Source organism: Pseudopodoces humilis, chromosome 13 (assembly GCF_049639895.1).
Source record: "Pseudopodoces humilis isolate 2021_Gansu_Grassland_sample_001 chromosome 13, ASM4963989v1, whole genome shotgun sequence".
NCBI classification, from domain to species: Eukaryota; Metazoa; Chordata; class Aves; order Passeriformes; family Paridae; genus Pseudopodoces; species Pseudopodoces humilis.
This window is the reverse complement of record NC_142212.1, coordinates 434,130-454,197: the sequence shown is the minus strand read 5'-3', so window position 1 is coordinate 454,197 and position 20,068 is coordinate 434,130. Positions and strand designations below refer to the sequence as shown.

Below are 20,068 nucleotides of genomic sequence, written 5' to 3'. Positions count from 1 at the left end.
TGACTAATACAATTCGGATACTTCGCATTTGAAAAAGCTGGTAGTTGCTTTAGTGTTTGCCGTGCAATATTCCTGGTTAGTTTTTATAGTGACAGAGAGGCAAAACCAGATGGCCAATTAAATGCCTTGCAGTCACTAACTGAAGGAGTTCATGGGCGTTTAATGTCTGTGGGTAAAAGTCATTAATTTCTCTGGGACATGAGAACACTGTAGCAATCTGCATAAGCACTCCCAGACAACACCTGTACCTGTCAGTGCAGATGGAAATCAGTTTCTGCAGATCTGTTCTGCAGTTCAGTGAGCAAGTGAGTTCAACTGCTTTACTTGCTGTCTGAGCCACCATTTGACCACGAGTTTCTTCATCGAGTCACGACCAAGTTTCAGTTCCTTCAGTGTCAGTGTCTTGTGCCACTGGCTAATTTTGAGGTGCATCTTGACTTGTCATTGTTCCTGATGAGCACATGCAGTATTGTGATTTCTTGTGCTCTTCCTGATGTCTCTTCAAGTGACTGGACAAGTGCTTCGCTGTGATGCCATCGTTGATTTAATTCATGAAATTCAAGTAGTGTCCACAACGAGAGAGCTCTACCTTGAAGATGCACCACTGGAGCTCAAAATTCATGCTTTGGATTCAGAAGGTAAGAGATCTTGTAAGAGATTAAATATATATTGAAAGTTTTAACTGTCTGATACATTCACTGGCTTTATTTGTCACACAGTTGATTGTTTGAAGCCAAGTGGAGAATTTTAAGGAGATTCTCTTGGATAATACGTTGTGAACATTGTGAAGTTGTCTGTTCTTTCTTTTTTTTTTTCTTTTGAGTTGAGGTAGTCTAAAGAATTTTGCAAAAGGGCATTTTTGTGATTAGTCAGATATCCAACAGGAAGTTCAGAGGTGATGTTTGAGACCAACCACCCATTGCTCAATCTGTTAATTACTACATAAACGCTCACTTTTGAGAGGCACCATTTAGGCTCATAAGAGTCAGTGCATTTGGACTGAATGCATTATTATTTAGTAGGAGCAGAAAACTTCAGCTTTTTTGTAGTCTGTAGCATCAGAAAAAGAGCCATGATCTGATAAGAATTCCATGCTTTTGATAATCAAGTTTTGTGCATGCATAACACACCAAGACAGGGGCTTTTGGGACAACTGCTGAAAAGGAAATAATGTGTCAAACAGCTATAAAACATTGAATTAATTGTTTGGGGCTCTTACTGAGCCCATCCCACTTGTGTTTCTAAACCATGATTGCCACCTGTGTTTGTAAACCATCAAAGTGGAGTATGGTGATATGTTAATAATGAAAAATAAATTTGTTTTTATTCTATGTGTAGTACTGGATTCATGGTTTGGTGTTTGTGCAAACTCAAGGGTGCTTCATGGTTGTTCTTGTAGGGATAAAATAGAGAAATTTCCCGGGGAAATAAGTCATGGTTTATGTTCCAGGAAGACTATGCTTGTTCTCTATTTTTGTTTTAATCTGGTTGTTTGATTTGTAGGAAACACTTTCAGCACTTTGGCAGGGTTGGTGTTTGACTGGACAGTGGTGAAGGACCCAGAGGCCGATAGCTTCTCAGACTCTGACGATGCTCTACGGTAAAGTAATTTCCTTTGGTCTTTAACGTCTGTTCATTCTGTTGTGTAAAATACTTTCCCACATCTAGGCAGTTTACTGAACTGATACGTAAAACTATGATGTTAAGGGCCAGTTATTTCAGGTTGGGTTTTTTTAAGTGTCTACCTACTTGACAGCCTGGGCACTTTGATCCCTGTTTATTTTAACTGATAGTGTTAGTGAGCAGCTCTGGTGCAATAATCAGAAATAAACAGATGCGGTTGTTGATCTTGCTGAAACATCTCATGCAAATGGGAGATTTTATCAGTAAGATTGTTATCTCAGGATTTCAGCAGAGTTTTATTTTTTAGCTTTTGAGGGAAAAAAGTCCCCTTCCATTTCAGAAAGGAGCTCTCTGAACCTGAAGAGTCTCAGGTGTCAGTGGGCACTTAATTTGGGTGTCGAAATAGGATGATTCCTTGTGGGGAAACCAGTTATCCTACAGAGCAGGAAGGTTAACAGCCAGCTTCCATCCTCAAACTGCTACTCCAAGTACACTGCAAGTGATGTGGGGGGAGCAAACAAGACTTTGCTACTGGGCAAACACAAAATGATTCTGCAGCCTTAGAGAAGCAGCATTAGCTGGGGAAGGCCTATTAAGCCCATCATACACCTGAAGCTGCAGGCATGAGTGAGAGCCAGAATGAATGGCTTAGTGGGACTGGATATCCCAAATCTAGTACATGTGGAGCTTTTTCTTTCAGTATAAGTATTTGCTGATGTGATTTTAACCGAACTAATACTGATATATGCTCTACTGTTGGCTTAACTATGATAGCATAAAAGTGTTCTACAGGTGGTACAGCTTTGCAAATAAATCATAAGTTGTCATGAATATGTTAATATCCATAACTGTTCTCCATATTGCTCTACTGGTTTTACTGTGAAAGTGCGCATGAAGCCAGTAGATGATGTGCAGAAGGTGACACCCTGTAAAACATGCTTCTCTTTCCAAAATTTCCTGTCATTTGCTCATTCATGGGAAATTCCGACCCTCCCTTTTGCCACTTTTCTCTGGAGTTTCTAACAGTTACTACTAGTCTTCTGCTTGTAGATGATTTTCATAGTCATTTATTAAATACATCCTGGCTTCCTGAGAGAGGTCGGAGTTACGTTCTGGGTTTGTTGATCTGTTGCTTTTATAAACATAAGCTTTGAGTCTTGCACATGAGTTTTTCTACAATATAGAGAGTTTTTGCAGTCTCACCTACTGAACAAACTGGAGGGGTCATAGTAGACAGCATGTGCAGTCTTCTGATAGCTCACGAGCAAGCTTCAGACAAACTTATCTGCCAAAGAAATTAGCTGCAGATACCTCAAAGAATGAGTAAAATTTGGATATCTGGTCCAGGCAAGCATCTTAAATTGGCTTAAAAAATGGAAGTGGCTGGGGATAGATGTTGGTGGTGTTTCTCTGTGGGTTTACAAAGGTTCGCTAACAATTTTCTATTCAATTTTGATTCACCTTTCAGTATACTCAAGTTCTTAGAATCCACTTACATCCCACCTTCCTATATATTGGAAATGGAAAAAGTTGCCAAGCAAGGAGATACCATTCTGGTGTCTGGAATGAGAACAGGGAGTTCTAAATTAAAGGCAAGACTTCAGGAAAGCATCTATAAGGTAAGAATTGTGAATGTCAGGGGGGAAGATGGATTTCTGAATGTGTGAATGAGCATCTGTCTCAAGTTTTTCTGTATGCTCCAAAATTATTTTCATACAGACATGAATTTTTCTTCATTCTTGCACTGTGGACAGGGCAGATCTCTGTACTATTCACTGTCCTTTGCATTGCCATGTTGTGACAAAATTCAAGATGAAAATAAAGAGTGAATTGCAGCAAGTAATGTTTTTCACTTCTAGATTCTAAGTTCCTGCTGCTTGGTCTGTTTCAAACAAATGAGCTGCTCTTAATGGGGTTACTTTTCTTTCCCCCTTTGTCAACAGGATGTACACCCTGCAGAAGTCAGGTTGCTTATTTTGGAAAACATCCTTTTAAATCCAGCATATGACATTTATCTTCTGGTAGGAACATCAGTTCAGTACAGAGTTCAGAAACTGAGTCAAGGGAAGATCACAGGTTTGTTCTGGTCTCATTTATTTTTATATTTTAATGCTTTGTGTGAATTTTTAACTTCTGAGAAATTTTTAATTGTGTTTAAACTACTTTGTTAATATTTAATATTGTTTTCCTAAGGCACACAGTGATACAGCTGTTTAGTTCTTTCAGTCAAAAAAATTGTGACTGTTAAGAATATACTTTTGCAGATTTTTCAAGGATGTAAAGACGAGGGTAACTTAAAATAGGAGCTAACATTGTCATTTTAGATGTTGACAGTCACTGAGGAACTGACTTTCTTACTTAAATCAAATTTAGATTAGTAACTTTTCTAGCAGAAGATGTTTAATTGGCAAATGGATTTGCTCCACAAAGTGAAGCCTTTATAAATGTGGGTTAGCTGGCTTTATGCCTGTTTCAAAATGCGGTGTGTTGCGCTTTCTCTCCTCCCTCCTTTTTTCCTCTTTTCCCTCATGTCTTTTCATTTTCTTTGGAAGCTGGAAATCAGTTGAATGTTAGGTCTAAATAGTGACATGGTTTTAGTTGTGAATTGGAGTTTCAAAGACATTAAATTTTCCGAGAAGCTAATTTTTTGTGTGTGTGTTGATGTGATGACAGTAGTGCTATTTTTACAACACAATAAAAATACTGATTTAATAGGTGCACTAGGCATCAATAAAAAATAATCAGCAATAATTAGCAGCAGCCAAATACTGCCACACCTGCTTTTATTGTTTCATATGTTTTGTTTTACCTCCAGAAATAGCGATGCCATCAGACCAGTATGAGCTGCAGCTCCAGAATAACATTCTCCATCCCAAGGGAGTTCCCTCCTGGCCAGTTGCCAAGCTGGACCAGGCAACATCCATTGTGACTGCATTGCAGCAGGGCCAAACCAGTCTCATCCTGCTGGACAAGAGTATCCTTCTTGGGAATGCTTCTCCAGCCACCACTCTGTGGAAGGAGACAAGCCTTCCACGCTTTGCAACACAGAAAGATCAAGTTATCCTCATTTGTACCAAGAGTCTGGAAATCAGGAGCAGTGATGGAGCTGTGGAAAGCAGCACTGCCGTGAATTCAGTCTCAGCAGAGCTGTCTGATGTCTTGGAATGTTTTAACAAATTAGGTGGCAAAAGATCACTCAAATCATGTCTATTCCCCTCAGTCAGTGTAGAAATGTGATGGGGCTTTATTTAATTTTTTTATTTCAATCATTATATTTTCTAGTGAGATCTCTCCAAAGTGTTCACTGTCTTGCAGTGAAATGGGGATAATGTTTATTTGCAGTGTACAATGAGGTTTAAAATAGCCAAAGAGGAGGAGTCCCAGGAAAATGCTGCCCTTGACTTGACTAGTACTGAACCTGTGTGTTCCTTGACTGAGCCCTCAGGTGTCCGCCTGCAGGGGGTGTCCAGACTGCCCAACAGCACTGTCCATGTGGTACCTCCTGCATATTTGGGTTGGTATTGCTGCAGTCTTCCTGATTGCTTAATGCAGTTTCTGGCCTTGTTTCTGTGGTTTTCATGCTGTACCTCCATGATTCCATTTAGTGTTAGTTTTTACAGAAAATTAATTTTGTTTGTAAAGGTAGTTCAGCGTGAAGTAGGTTTTATGTATTTTCTTTTATCTCTGTAGTCAGCAGTTTAAAATAATGACTGTTCATCTGCAGTGTGTGGGCACCAGAAGCAAAATGCTTTTCTCAATTAGATAAAGAGGCTGTTGGTTTGTACTGTTCAATATTTCCTGTTTTGCAGGATTTACAGTTCATCCAGGTGACAGATGGGTCTTGGAAACAGGCAGACGTTATGAAATTACAATTGACGTGTATGATAAATCAAGAAATAAGGTGTATTTATCTGATGTAAGTTGAAATGTTTAGATAATTTTCAGTGACTGTCTCCTACATCCTGACTTGCTTTGGCATTATTTGAATGATTTCTTATTTACATTGAGACAGGACAGTACAAAGCATGTTGTTTCTTGCCTTTTCAGTTTTTCCATTTCTTTTGTTGTTACTTTTTAAAAATAAAGCACTCTGGGTGATTCCTGTGAAATTATTGGGAGTTAAGTGCTGTAGAAAAAAAATGGAATTTGGACAATGTCTTACAGGTTGGATGGGGCTTGGAGCAACCTTAAATCATCCAGTCCCAGCCCTGCCATGGGCAGGGACACCCTCCACTGTCCCAGGGTGCTCCAAGCCCCAAAGTCCAACCTGGCCTTGGGCACTGCCAGGGATCCAGGGACAGCCACAGCTTCTCTGGGCATCCTGTGCCAGGGCCTGCCCACCCTCACAGGGAAGAGCCTCTTCCTAAATTCTATATAGTAGTTACCAAATATACATAGTTCTTAAAAAACTACAAAGGAAACTAAACTTAAATCGTTCAGTTGCAATAAGAAAAATTGTATTAAGTTATTGGTTTTCAGAATATTGGAGCTATGGGAATGTTACTTTATTTGCCCATAATTGCTTTTTGGGATACAGATCTGAGTTTTGAGCTAGAGCTCAGTAGTGTGCTCTGTACTGTTGAGGCAGTATGTTCATGTTCTTCTGTGTTGAAGAAGGAAAGAATTAGAAAAATACTGTAAATATGAATTATTTAGAGGTATGAATATGGGTACTTCCGTGTTAAATTACATGTTGCTGATAATGTAAAAATTAATGTTGTGTCTAAATGTAAAATCTTCCGGAAAGACTGAAACTTCTATGGGGAAAGTTCTAATCAGTTTCAACAATGTCTTTGAACCATGTTATTAAACAATGGTTTGCTCACTGACTTGTGAGTCAAAACTTGTATGTTTAGTGCTTTCTGTCCTCTATTGATGTCAGTTACCTGTGGCAATTTCTATTTAATGTTTTTGTTTTAGAACATCAGAATTACTACAGAGCTGTCCAAAGAATGTTTGGAGGTGCTGCAGTCCTCTCTGAATGGATCCTATCATTATGTGATGGCAGTAAAGGCGGGTCAGACCACGATTGATGCTGCACTGACATCAGTAGTTGATCAGGTGTGTCTTTGTGAAAACTCCTCTGCTTCACTGGTAGGCCTAAAAATAATTGAGCTGTGCAGTAGTGACTTCCTAGCAAAAAAGAAACCTAAGAATTACATGGGTCTGAGCTGTCTTTGTTTGAACAGATTAAGCACCAAATTCTAAAATCCTTTCTTCATGAAAACTGTCAATTGAGTCAATAGAGGATTTGCTTAAATAAAGACTGGGATTTTGCTCCCGAGCATGTGGCAAACTCCTGTTAAAGTAGTGGTGCACAGCACTGATTTCTTTTCTTGTGGCAAATCCTTGTGCTGGGCAAGGGGCCTCTCACACGCTGAGGGAATTTTACACTTTATTGTGGTAGGATCATCACTCTCATACCCTGGCCTTGTTCTGCAGTCGGTTACATTGGGGAAGTTTGCTATCAATTGGTAAGTGACCTTAAACTCTGGAATGACAGTCTGCTGAATGTATCAGCCTGCACATTTCTCCAAATTAATATTCATTAACTTTCTGCTGGTTGGGCAGGCTGCTGAATGTGTGGCTAACTAGGGCCCGTGATGTGGAAGTGAGTTGCTTTTGCTTGAAAATTCAACCCTTCAACCCATTTGATGTGAAATCATTTTAGTGATTCCTTGAGCAGAAGTTAGCAGCTCCTTGAGTATGATAAGCCATGGCCATTCTCTGTGTCAGAGATCTTCTCTTCAATGAAAAGACTTCCTGAGAGCTTTTTTTTTCCTCAGAACTGCAGTAACATTGTGTTGTGCCAGAGGTTTGTGGCACTGCAGTGACAGCAGAGCTGTGAAGGCCAGCGTTTGGGGGGGCTGAGCAGTGGGTCTTTCTGGCTGAATTTTGTATACTGTGGGATGAGCAAAGAGTAAATATAGGTGTCGAGCCTCCAGATTGGCTCTCCAAATGAGGTCTCAAAACAGGAGCAGTGAAAGAGTGTATTTCTTCCTGCTGTTTGCCTTTTAAATTAACGTGGGCACCTGGATCTTCATAGCAGTAGCACTCATTTAATACAGTGGCACACCTTGCTGCCAGAAACTGTTTGCTCACAGGGAACTCTGTTCATAAGTGATCCTAAATAGTTTTCCTTCCTCTCTGAGGTGTTTTCAAGGACTTTTCTGTACATAAGTATTAAACATTAATTCTGGGAATCTCTGTGGTGCCATTTGTAACACTGCTTTCGCACTTTGCAGGATGGAGGTGTTCATACCTTACCAGTCCCAGTGCGAAACCAGCAGGATGTGGAGATCTATGTTCCAATATTTCTTTTACCCAGCATTCTGATGTTTCCTTGGCAGCCAAAAGCTGGAGTCTACCAGTACACCATCCAGGTATGCCAAAGAACTACCCAGCTTGCTCAGGCAGGCACACTGGGGCTTGACACCACAAAGGTAGGGTTGATTTTGTATACTTCAGGCATAGTGGCATCCAAAATGTCATTTGGAAGAGCTTTATGAGGCATTAGTTACAGGAATTAATATACAATTTAAAAAAAGCACCAAGAAACCAATAAACATGGAAACCCCACTGACTTCTGCTTCTTGTGATCCCTTCCTTTCTGCCTTACGCATGCACCACACACCTGTGCCTGGAGTGGTTTGGAATTCCAGGAAGCATCCTATATCCAAAGCTCCACAGCAATCATTAGAGGCTGCCCTTTGCTGGCAAGGATTGGAAATATGAATGGGAGTGTGAAGTGACTGCAAAAGGGCATGACAAGATTAAGTAGCAGCACTCTCCCAGCCTTGGACATCAGTATTCTTCACTGGCCACACACCTCATGCTCCTAATCCAAAGTTCCAGGGAGGCAAAGGCCACAGCTCATTTACAGAAGAGATGATTTCACTGTTTTTTAGGTGTGTCATTGCTCCCAAGCTGTCAGTTATTCCTTATGCTTCGTGAAACAAATAGTTTGTGTTCCAGTATCCAGTATCTCTAGCCTAAGTAGGGAAAAGAAAGTTGTGCTTTCTCAGCCCAGACTCTTATCCCAGGCCAGTGATACTCAGCCCCTGTGCTAAGGGTTGGATGCGCAGTTCCTACCTCTCCCTTTTAGCAGAAAGTAGGGCTCAGTTTTGGATCTGTCTTAAGTAAACCATATCCAAATAGGCAGGACAGTTGGTGCCAAGCTCTTCTCCTAGGTAACAAGGGACAGGATGAGAGGAAACAGCCTCACGTTTAGATTGGATTTTAGACAAAATTTCTTCACACCAAGAGTTGTCAAGCACTGGCACAGGCTGCCCAGGGCAGTGGTAGAGTCACCATCCCTGGAAGTGCTCAAAAAACATGGGGGTGTGTCACCTGAGGATGTGGTTCAGTGGTGGACTTGTTGATCTCAGAGGTCTTTTCTGGCCTTACTGGTTCAGTGATTCTATGAAGAGAATCAATCTCATAGGGATTAAACATTCTGCATTCTCCAGTTTAATTCTAAAGGCGACTCCATTGAATTAAGCCCTGCATCTCTACTTGTCTGTTCCGTGGGATTAATTTGGTTTACTTCATGCTATTCCTGACCACACCAGCAGAGTGTGGTAAAAATTCTTTCTGCAAATCTGCATTTTCAGTACCTCATCATAATTCTGCTGGAGTTTTCCCAGTAAGGGAAAGGAAATGTGATTTTGTTTCCTACCTCTCTCACAGTTCTATTCTTACTTCATCTTATCTTGTGTATATAATGAAGTATCTCACTAGAGAACATTCCTTCATGGTACTGCAGTAATTGTGTCAGTATTCTTACTTTACTCGATTTTTTTCAATAAAAACATAGAAACTTTTTTCTCCCAAGATTTCAGTTTTGCTTAAACTGAAACCTTTCTTCTGGTCTCTCCGTCCCACAATACCAGTGGTTGTCAGTAGCACACACACAGCTCAACTGTTTCTTCCTCTCCGTCAGAGTTGGCCTCCAACTCCATAGCTTCAATCAGGCTGTTTCAAATGAGTGAATAAAGTTCTTCGGAAAATAAATTGAAAGGGATTTTTGGATCTAACCAAATTCTGTTTACAGCTGAAGTAACTCCCGCCAGATGGTATCAGAATTCCTGGCAGGAATTCTGGGTGAATTTTGTCGGCTGCCTGGTTTGTTGGGGGTTGCTTTGTTCATATTTGTGCTAATAAGATGGTTTCTGTTGCCTTCCTTCAGTCCACGCACAGGAGGTGCAGTGCCAGCTGTGTGAGGCTGAGCATGTGAAGGTTCCTGGGGAGGGCATCACAGGTAGCAGTGTGGAGCTCCCTGCCAGCCTGTGGCTAATGATCAGCCTGCAGGGGAAGCTGCTTTACCCTTCCTCTCCTCAAAGCAGATTGACTGCCAGAGAGAAAAAAATGTAGTGAGGTGTCTGGGGTTTATGGCAAGGACGTGAGACTTCATACAGTTATTAAGAATTGGGTATTTCTGTTTTATGTTTTCTGGTCATATCCCTGTTTCAACTAAAATACCTTTACAAATATGCTGAACTCTTGCATTCTTTTAGCCTTTCTCACCACATCCCGTGCATCTTCTGTAACACGCCACTACCTATTTATTCATTTGTCTGTGTCCTTCTGTAATCAGGTTGTGCATGTGCTCAGAGGAAGGAAGAAGGGAAATGACCCTCCTCTTCATTTTTTCTTTTTATTCTCTTTTCCTGGTAAAAATTACTAGCTAAGCTCCTGCATAATTTAGATTGGTTTGTTTTCCACACTGTCCCTCTAGACAAGATTTATCACCCTGTTCATTTTTAATTATGAAATAGGTTAAAGGAAATGCTGTTAAAGAAATTACAACAATATACATAAAAAAAATGCTTCAGTGTTCACCTGTGTTTTACTCTGATGGAACTTCTGACATTTACTTTGGAGTGTGAAAGAAGCTGAAATGAAAATGAATGAAGGGTGGTAGCAGTCTTCTCATCTCTGTCTTATTTCATCTTGCTTATTAAGTTCTGAGGTGTTATTTTATTTGTATGTCTCATCCTCAGTGCATTCCTGGTTTTCATGCAAGATATCCAAAGCTGTGAAATGTGAGAACCATGTACTTGATTAAATGTTTGAAAGATTTTTCCCTCTGTATTCCAGGCTCATGGTGGAAGTGGCAACTTCAGCTGGTCCTCTTCTAACCAGGCAGTAGCCACAGTGACAGCGAAAGGAGTAATGACCACTGGGAGTGATGCTGGAGTCAGCATTATTCAGGCATTTGATGTTCGGAATCCTTTGCATTATGGAGAAGTGAAGGTAAGAAGTTTATTTTTCAGTTATTGTTCTTGAATATGGCTTTTGTAAACAGCAGAGGAGCTGAGAATGCAATAGGCATTCTGCTTCCTGCCCTGTGGCAGGTTAAGTGATTAGTTTCAGTTTGTGTTTTAGGGAATCAAATACTGTCCAGTGCATTAACTTCACTCCCATTTTTGCCTCTTCCTGTTTTCCTTGGCAAGTCCTTTTCCTTGTGGGAAGTTTTAATTGCAAGAAGGAAATGGTAATTGACTCCTGACCTGGCCGTCTAAGCAGACAAGTCAAACTAAAAATTCATTCTGTAGAGTGATAGGTGAGTGTTCTCCCTTGGTATCAAAGGGTGACAGTTGTTAGCAGGATGTGCAACGAAATTTCTGTCTGGAGAAGTAACTGAAGTGCGCCCAGTGCTGCAGATTGACTCCAGATACCTAAGCTGGCCAAGAACAAACAGTATTTTAGGAAAACTAGGAGAAAATGGCAACGAAAATCATAACTCCAAAGAGGGATATTTGTGGTGTCTGCAGACCATCCCCTGTTCTTAGGTCATGGTGATCAGGGTGCGTGGTGTAGAGTGAGGAGAATGCAGGAGCAGTATATCTGGTGGCCCCAAAGGGAAGGGTGTGACATGAATTAAAATCTGTTCAGAATTTAGCTTGCACACTCGCTCTGAAATAATTCTCTGAACAACCCAGGATGCTGCTTTTTAGCAATGCAACAGTTACCAGCCAGAGACACAGGAATGAAGATGTTTTTCAGCTAAAACTTCTTATCCTCAAACATAAGTCAAAGCCTGAAGACAGAAGGAAACCTTCTGTCCATGTGAGCTTTCAGAGCAGTGTATTGCACAATCTGAATAGGTTATTTTTGAATGCCTTTGTTCCTGTGTTCTTTGTGGAACAGCTCTTCAGAGTTCTGTTTACTGATCTCACTGAACACATTTTTAGTAGTAGTAGTTTTAGGAGTAGTTAATCAACACAGATTATACAGCTTTAACTCTGTACCATATGGTTTGGTATCCTGAAGTAGTTGTAGAAGATTAAATAGTTAAGATAATGCAAATAAAAGCTTTGATCACAGTGATTGTATGAAATCTGTGGTCAGTCTGAGGTGGATTCTTTAATGGATGCTGAGCCTCTCCCAGGTGGTGATGGTACCTGCTGGAAACAGCACACAGCTTAGTCCACACTTCAAAGTTGATAAAGCAGAAGAGAGAATTACAGGAGCAGCAGTGAAAGGAAGGCTCATCAAGCTGCTGTGGGCTTGGGCTAGCGTGGGAGCAGAGCACTGGCATACACATGTGTCCTTGTTCCTTCCCTCTGGCAGGTGTACATGAGTGAGCCCAGCGCCATGAAGTTCACTCCCTGCCGGGTGGAAGCACACGTGGGGCAGGTGCTGGAGCTGCCCCTGAGGATCAGTGGCCAGACCAGTGTGGACAGGGGCAAGCTGGTCCCACTGAGAGACTGCTCACACATGGAGCTTGTGGTGGAGCTGGAGAACCCTGGCATGTTCAGCCCACTTGAAGGTGCTTTTAACTCTCTCCCTGGTTTGGAAGCTAAATTAGTGACAGGTCTCACCAAGTTATACCTCTCCTTAAATCAGTGATTTATGGCTCTGTACTGTATCCCCACAGAAGTGCCAAACTCCAGAGTGGAGGGAATCCAAGTAGTTCTATTTTGAAGATATATTTGCTTTTTTTAATTCAGAATGGTTTTGGAGAGACCTTAAAAGCTCATCCAGTCCCACCCTCTGCCATGGGCAGGGATACCTCCCACTATCCCAGGCTGCTCCAAGCCCTGTCCGACCTGGCCTTCAGGCCAGGGATCTGGGGCAGCCACAGCTTCTCTGCGCACCCTGTGCCAGAGCCCTGGCAAGAATTCTTTCCCAGTATCCCATCTAAATCCTCCCTCTTTCAGTTTGAAGGCTCCACCCTTGTCATGTCCCTACATGTCCTTGTAAAAAGTTCTCTCCATCTTTCTGGTAGGCTCTCTTCAAATAGCCGTGTTGAATTTGATGAGCATGCCTGGGCATTTCTCTCCAAATAATCTTTCCAGATATATCTTGTATATTTTAATTTATCTGACAGGAAGACTTAAGCCAACTGCTGATTTTTGCACTGGAGTGAGAGTGAAGGCTGAATTTCAGGGGTACACCAGGCTGGTGGTTGTGTACACCCACGGGCACGTGCGCCTCAGTGCCAGCATCACCATCGCCGCTTATCTCCCATTGAGAGTGAGTCTGCTTCCTCTGCTCCTGGAGCAATCCATCATTGAAACACCTTTGCATGACAGGCAGCAGGTTATGTAAGGAATAATTTTGAAAAACTGAGGTGGGTGGGTTTACATTCCACCACTGGAATAAGAAAATAAAGAATAAGAAAGATAAAAATATATTAATAAGAAAGAAGCTGAGTCCAGGGTCAATAGATGGAAATACAGAAGAGGCTGCTTTGTTACCTCATCTGCAGAGGCCTATCACTGACTGCAGGCTGAAGTCTGAGTATTTGAACGTAGCTTTCCCCCAATATGGAAAAAATGTTAGTGCAAATCCTACAAATTTGTGGTTATGATGCTGTAATATGATGTTGTGAAACACAAACTGGAAATGGTTTTTGTATATACTAAATGTCAGGTTAATTGCTGTGGTGGTGAACTGCACAGGCTGTCCCAGGGATGTACATAAGTGCAGAAGTTTTTAGAGAGGTTTGAAGTAAAACTTGTGTAGCAGAATAATTACATACACAGAACCGTTCTGTAGAGAGCACTGTCAAGTGAAAATACAATTTGATATTATTTCATTTAGTTTGAATATGTCTTTAAAAGTGTAGTAGAACACTATGTCTCTGTGCTCAGAAGAATAGATTAAGGGTCTCCCTTTTGCTGTAATTCCTCATGAGGGAGATGTGATTAGAATGCAGCTACAACTTTTCTTTGGGTCCATAGCTTCCTTTGAATCCAATCCAGCTGGACAGAATCCTTGCAGATTTTGGTGCAGCTGGTTTTCACTAAGTATGCTGACAAACCACTGCATGGGAGAAATCACAGCCTTATCCAAGTAACCAATACAGCTGTTCCATTCAGAAGGAAGTTTATTTTGCAGAGCACAACCAAACTGTGTAAATAGATGATTAATTTTTAATTAATTAATTGATTACAGGCTATTGATCCACCCTCTGTTGCTTTAGTGACTTTGGGTTCCTCTAAGGATATGTTGTTTGAAGGAGGACCAAGGCCATGGGTCCAAGAACCTTCCAAGTTCTTCAGGAACGTCACTGCTGAGGATGCAGAAAGTATTGTCCTGTCTTTACTTGAACCTCTCGCACCTCGAAACAGCAACCAGCACTGGGTTAGGGTGCTGTGCAGGAGCCTGGGAGAGCAGGTAAGTGGCAGAAGGGCTCAGTGTTGCCCTCCATCAGGCATTGAGAACTGGCTCCAGACAGGTTTATGCTGCCATATGCGTGTTATGTATCAAGATGTTTTTATAATGAGCCAATAAAGGACTTGGGTAAGTACATTGTTTATGCATTGTGATGCGGGTTTTAGAGTGAGCATTTCACAACATTGTGTTAAAAAGTGGTTGATGGTGGGTTTATTGCAGCATAATGCAATATACTGCAATAAGTTGTGGAAGCCTTATGTTGTGGGATGCATTGAACATCCTGATGGGTGCAGGTTCAGTTTGCATGAACAGGATCAGAGCAGAAGGGTACTGAGCAGGCTGACTCCTCTGTCTGACTTGCTCCTCTTAACCGTGTTACCTTCCAGTGTAATTGTGTTTATTCTAACAAATGCCAGCCACAAGAATTGACCGCTCTGCTCTCTGTGCAGCCTTGGTGAGCGTGGCCGTGCTCATTCTCCACCTGGTTTGTTCTCTCCAACATACAGAAGTGGTTTCTCCTGCTTTATTCACCTTCCCCAGCCCATGGAACTTTTAGGTTGGATACAATGTTTTCCTCCTGCAATTCTGCAGGGCCTAAGCATTTTGGTTGGGCCATCAAGTTCCACGGATTTCCTCAGTGGAAGCTTTGAAAAGTGGAGCTGTTTCTGTAAGTGCAGATTCAGAAGGAACAAGCCTTGGTGTTGATATGGAGGCCTGTGCAAGGCTGGCTGTCCCCAGCACATCACACCTGAGTGGCTCTGCCTATACGAGTGCACGAGGGGATGAGCCAAGTGATCAGAGCTGCCTCTCTGGTTCTCAAACTCTGAGAAAACCAGCATTCTCTGGTTTTATATCCACTGCATTTTGCTGAAGGCTGAAAAAGGAATGTAAAATAAAAAATGAGATGTTTTTAAACACACTGAACTGACTGTAAATGTTGCCTTTGGGCTGTTCTATCGTCACTCCAGAAGAACACCTGCTGTTTCCTTGTTCAGTTACAAGAGATTCGTTGTTTGAATCAAGTTTGATAGTAATGAACATGAACACCTAAGAAGAGTTCCCAGAACAGTACTTTTATAGTGATAAAGAACTGTTCTTGAAATATGCTCCCCTTTTTACATCTTCCTGTGTGTTAATAGTGCAGTAAAATCCCCAAGAACTGTACTTTTGATTTTCATTCTGATATCACAGTGTAGCTCAGACCTGTGGAAATACAGCATGCTTGAACTCAACTCTTTCCTTGTTTGCTATTTTCAGGTTATTACTTTAACAGTTGGGAACAGCCCTACAGTCACCAACCCTTTCCCAGTGGTTGAATCTGCTGTGGTGAAGTTCATCTGTGCTGTCCCTTCCCAGCTGACTTTGATACCTGTTTATGGCAGCTCTCAGCTTGATCTCTCCTGCCCTTTGCTCCAGCAGAAAAAGCAAGTGGTAAGCTGGGGAAGTGACAGGAGAAGGTGTACTTACAGCTGAAAAATCAGTGTTTGGAGCTCCATGTGTGAAATAAAGCATCTGAGCTGCTGCCAGAGGAGCAGTAACTGGAGCTCTGGCCACACTGGTGCCCTTGGGAGCTCCTGCATAGAGCAGGCTGGGGGTGGTCCTGCAGTAAATGGACAACAGATATGTGTAGATTATCAGGCATAAAGAACTTGGCTATTCTGTTTTTATTCCTAATGAGTGTTGTCACATGTTGGCTGCTGAGTAAACAACATTTTGTCATGTTAATATTCCCAGGCAAATGGAAGTCATCCTCCTTCCCTAAAGCCACAGTTGATGAATCATTTTAATGAGCTTCTATATAATAACAAGAGGAGGAGATTTTTGTGTATTATTATATAGCCACCTCAGAGCTCACTATTGGCTCTGGCTCTATTACGTGTCAGCCTGCCTTGGTGCACTGCTGTTGCTAATGAGCTTCATCAGAACAACACCAGAATTTTGAGCTTTAACAGACAGCAGTGTTTGTCATAATCTGTTTGAGTTCTAAAAACAATTTAGTTGAGCTGTGTTTCAATTTTATTGTTGTTGGTTTGGGTTTTTTTGTTGTTGTTGTTGTTTGTTTATTTGTTTGTTTTAAGGTAATTCACTGGCTAAAAAACCCCAAACCCCTGCTCCAAGAAAATCCCCTTAGAGTTTAGAGATTTACAGAATGCTTTGAGTTGGAAGGGACCCACAGGGATTATGGAGTCCAACTCTAAATGGCCCATACAGGGCTTGAACCCACCTGGTGTAACCAAAACCATTCTCTGACCAGCTGAGAGAACCTCAAGGCTGTTGGAGCACATCTTAATGACTGCACTGATGCCTCATTTTAACAAACATTCCTTATGTGTTGATGTAACCAACCTCATGGAACTCAGCATACGTTTTCTTTAATGATTAAAAAATCCTGTTGTATCTGTTCAAAATACTCATTCTTTTTCAGGTTCCTGTTTCCAATTACCACAATCCAATACTGGATTTGGCTGCCTATGACCAGCAAGGCAGGAAATTTGACAACTTCAGCTCTCTTAGTATTGTATGGGAATCCACAAATAAGGCCCTTGCTCATATTGAGCTGGAGCTGCCAATGGAACTGACTCTGAAGGAAGAGGGGAATGGTCAGAAGAAAATGCATGGTATGATGGTTTAAATGAGGATTTCATTGTTTGAAGGTCAGGATTAAATCTGTTCGGTAATGTCTGAGTTTGATTAAAGGAAGTACTGAAATCTGCAGTCAAACTTCAGCTTAACATCAGTGTGCATTTTTTAGTGTGTGCTATTAAAGAGGGGAGAAAAAAAGTCCAATATCTAGAACCTGTCTTGAGAGAGAAAGTTCTTGTCTGATGAGAACGATCCTAGAGGAACTAAGTGTATTTTTTCATCTTTGTTGTATTCTAGGCTTACAAACTGTGGTAGTTGACCGTGAGTTTGGAACTGCTATGATCTCCGCCGCTGCCGCTGCATTCCAGCAGCCCCACCTGAAGGCAGCCAGAGCCAAAATACCGGTAACAGCACACAGGGGAGCTTTGCCATTTCCCTGTGGTTAATGCCCAGTGTTCCTGGGATGGATTTTTTCCCTCCACACACAGCACTGTACAAATAAGGCAGGTACATGGTGGAATCTGGTTCATACAGCAGCGGTTTTGTGCTGATTCATGGCTTTTCCTGCTTTCCTCTGCACTAGGTGGTGCTATCCATATCAAATCTATCCAAGTCCTTGGGAGTTTTTTTAACCATCTGGACAAGGGCATTACAGAGAAGTATTTCAGTTGGTTTTGTTTCATTTTAGGGTTTTTTAATGAATTGGTGAAACTCTGCTGCTTGTCTTTCACTAAAGCAGCCATGTGCTTCATGCAGCTGTCACTGGGAAAAGCAAATGGATTATTGCCCCTGCAAAGCGGGGTGGGAGAGTTGTGCATGAGCAAAGCAAAAGCTGACTGATTCCTCATATGGTCCATATGTTAGACTAGTGCTCTCTCTTTTTCCTAAGAGACTTCTCCTTTGTACAATGCCAGCTATAAGCCCAGGCTCTCATTTTATAAGTCATTAGCCACTCCCTGAAATGCTTAGTTTGTAGATACTCAACCTAGGGAAGAAAAACAGCAAAAGGTAGTGATGATGAACAAAGAAGACAGGTGTAAACGGATGGCAGAGATCTGTTTATGTCTCTTTTAAACTGAATATAAGGGCAGGTTTCAGCCTGTGGAATAACCTGGTGTGGAATAACTGACTCTTAAAATATTCTGCTCCCTAACTGGAATTTCTGTTTAATCTTGTTAAGCAAGACTTAAGTGGGTTTGGACTGTATGCAGTACCTTGAAAACAGAGTTGAAGCAAAGCCTAAAATATGAAGTGAGAGGTTACAGGATTTAACTCAGAGCAGGTACCAGATGGGCACCAGTAGTGTGAAATACCCTGTGGGCCAGGTTCCTCTCAGCATGGCCTGGGTGGCATCTGCTTAGTAAACTCTTTGAGAGGTGGTCTGTTTTGCCACTTGGTTCCTGACTTCTCTGTGAGGTTTCTACTCTTCTCCTGTAGGGAAGAATGGTGTAGATGCATTTCCCCTGAAGAATTTGACTACAGCTTAGTGAGAATTACTGCAGAGACACAGTACTTTGCTATGAAGTTTCTTGAAATATTTGGTTGTGTTTTTTTTCTTTTAAAAAAATGAGTTGTAATATGAACATCTGCTGTTCTGCAATCATTTTGTGATTTATTAGGCCAATATTCAATATTCTTTCTTACTTTTAGAATTAATTAGAAAAGTGAATGCTCTGAACTTTGCCTTGAATTCAGAGAACACTGGAGTTCTCTTAAGTTTTGTTCTCTGTGTTTAAATTTGGGGGGACTCTATGGTAGCTGTAGATGGCAGTTCTGCTGCACTTTGTAGGCTCATGTATTGTTTTTTTTAAAAAGAGGTGACTTGGCTGCTTTTTTCAAGTATGTGAGCAACAGGCTGCTCTATTCTGCTTTCGAACCTGCCCATTCTCCTTTTTTGCAGCCGAAAACACAAAGGAAAATCTAACAGATGCGACATTGAGATGTCTTGATTGTTGTTCCATGTTTAAGTTGAACACCCTATTAAGTCATTAGGGAAAGATGACATCCTTTCTACATCAAGGAAATAATTCTACTGATGAGGTGAAATGGGTGCAGAGTAGTGACTTCCTCTAGAAACCTTTTTCCTTTTCTGAGCTAATACTGTCATGGGTGGGTGATTAAGCCTGCATCTGATCAGTGTTCATGTACTTACATTTAAGGAAGAATTTCTCCTGGTGACCTGCTAAGAAGAATCTCGAAAAGATGAGTTAGAGATAGAAAACTTGATTTGTTTGCCTTATCATTCTGTGTGAACTTGGGCCATGGCTCAGAGTTGTCAGACATCATTCACTGATCCTGCAGTGCCTGGCCCTTGTCCTCTGTCTTAGCCAGGGATGCAGAGCAGATTAGCCCTGAGCATGCTCTTCCCTGTGCAGGAGGACTGACTGAGCCGTCTGGATCTTGTGGGCATCTCATACCCTCAGCCTGTGTTGTGAACTTTGGTTACCTGCTTTAAACATCCTCCCCGCACACACAGGACACTGTCAGTGTTCTGCCTCTTTGCTGTAACTAACACTGTTCTTTGCAGCATGAAGCTGTGCTCCCAGGGCCTGCCACCATTGAACTGATGCTCGTGGAAGATGCGAAAGTGAGCCCTACTGGGGTCTCCATCTACAACCACCCTGATGCTCAGGTGAGAAGTTACTTTGCTGCTTTCCAATTGCAGGCAGGAAAATGTCACACATTACAGAAGATGTGTGAAGGGACAGCTTTACTAGAAAGATACAGTCTTAATTCTGGATGCTTTCCTGGTTTTGCAGACAGAACTTCACATCCAACAAGGTTCTGGATATTTTTTCATTAATACCAGTGTGCCAAATATTATAAGATTGACACATGAGGAGACTCAAAGCATTGCTTTGGTGAGTGCACTGTTTCATGGTTTTACACCTTTTTGGCAACCAGGTTATCGTTCTGCAGCTTCAACACTCCTGGGAATTTTCCAGCAGGTGTAGATAGAGAGACAGTAGCTGTGTTTTGGATGTGTTTGCCTGTCACAGTCATGCTTCAGGCAGGGGATCTTTGCACTGGCACTTTCAGGTATAGTCTCTGGTACAGGAAATTGTTTCATTACAGCTGTGGTGCACTTGTGTTCTCCGTATAAGATAAAAGCCAGTTCCAAGTACTTCACTCATTACAACTTTGCAGTAAAATGTTGCTGATTTTACAAACTCACCACAAAGAATAATGTGACAGAATTATTCAGAAGCTATATGTAAGATTAATTGGTTTCCAA

General features: G+C 41.6%; 1 protein-coding gene across 1 annotated transcript in view; it reads left to right on the top strand.

Annotated features, from left to right (window-relative positions):
* NUP210 (nucleoporin 210) overlaps positions 1–20,068 on the top strand; it is a 50,045-nt gene that overhangs the window by 7,823 nt on the left and 22,154 nt on the right. The window contains exons 3-20 of the mRNA XM_014261091.2: positions 507–638; positions 1,504–1,600; positions 3,092–3,242; positions 3,567–3,699; positions 4,439–4,597; positions 5,069–5,137; positions 5,433–5,539; positions 6,544–6,684; positions 7,869–8,006; positions 10,723–10,878; positions 12,199–12,397; positions 12,959–13,104; positions 14,029–14,250; positions 15,508–15,681; positions 16,676–16,868; positions 17,131–17,237; positions 19,361–19,465; positions 19,593–19,694. Coding sequence (XP_014116566.2) covers positions 507–638; positions 1,504–1,600; positions 3,092–3,242; positions 3,567–3,699; positions 4,439–4,597; positions 5,069–5,137; positions 5,433–5,539; positions 6,544–6,684; positions 7,869–8,006; positions 10,723–10,878; positions 12,199–12,397; positions 12,959–13,104; positions 14,029–14,250; positions 15,508–15,681; positions 16,676–16,868; positions 17,131–17,237; positions 19,361–19,465; positions 19,593–19,694 — 2,531 coding nt within the window. The remainder of the gene's footprint in view (positions 1–506; positions 639–1,503; positions 1,601–3,091; positions 3,243–3,566; positions 3,700–4,438; positions 4,598–5,068; positions 5,138–5,432; positions 5,540–6,543; positions 6,685–7,868; positions 8,007–10,722; positions 10,879–12,198; positions 12,398–12,958; positions 13,105–14,028; positions 14,251–15,507; positions 15,682–16,675; positions 16,869–17,130; positions 17,238–19,360; positions 19,466–19,592; positions 19,695–20,068) is intronic.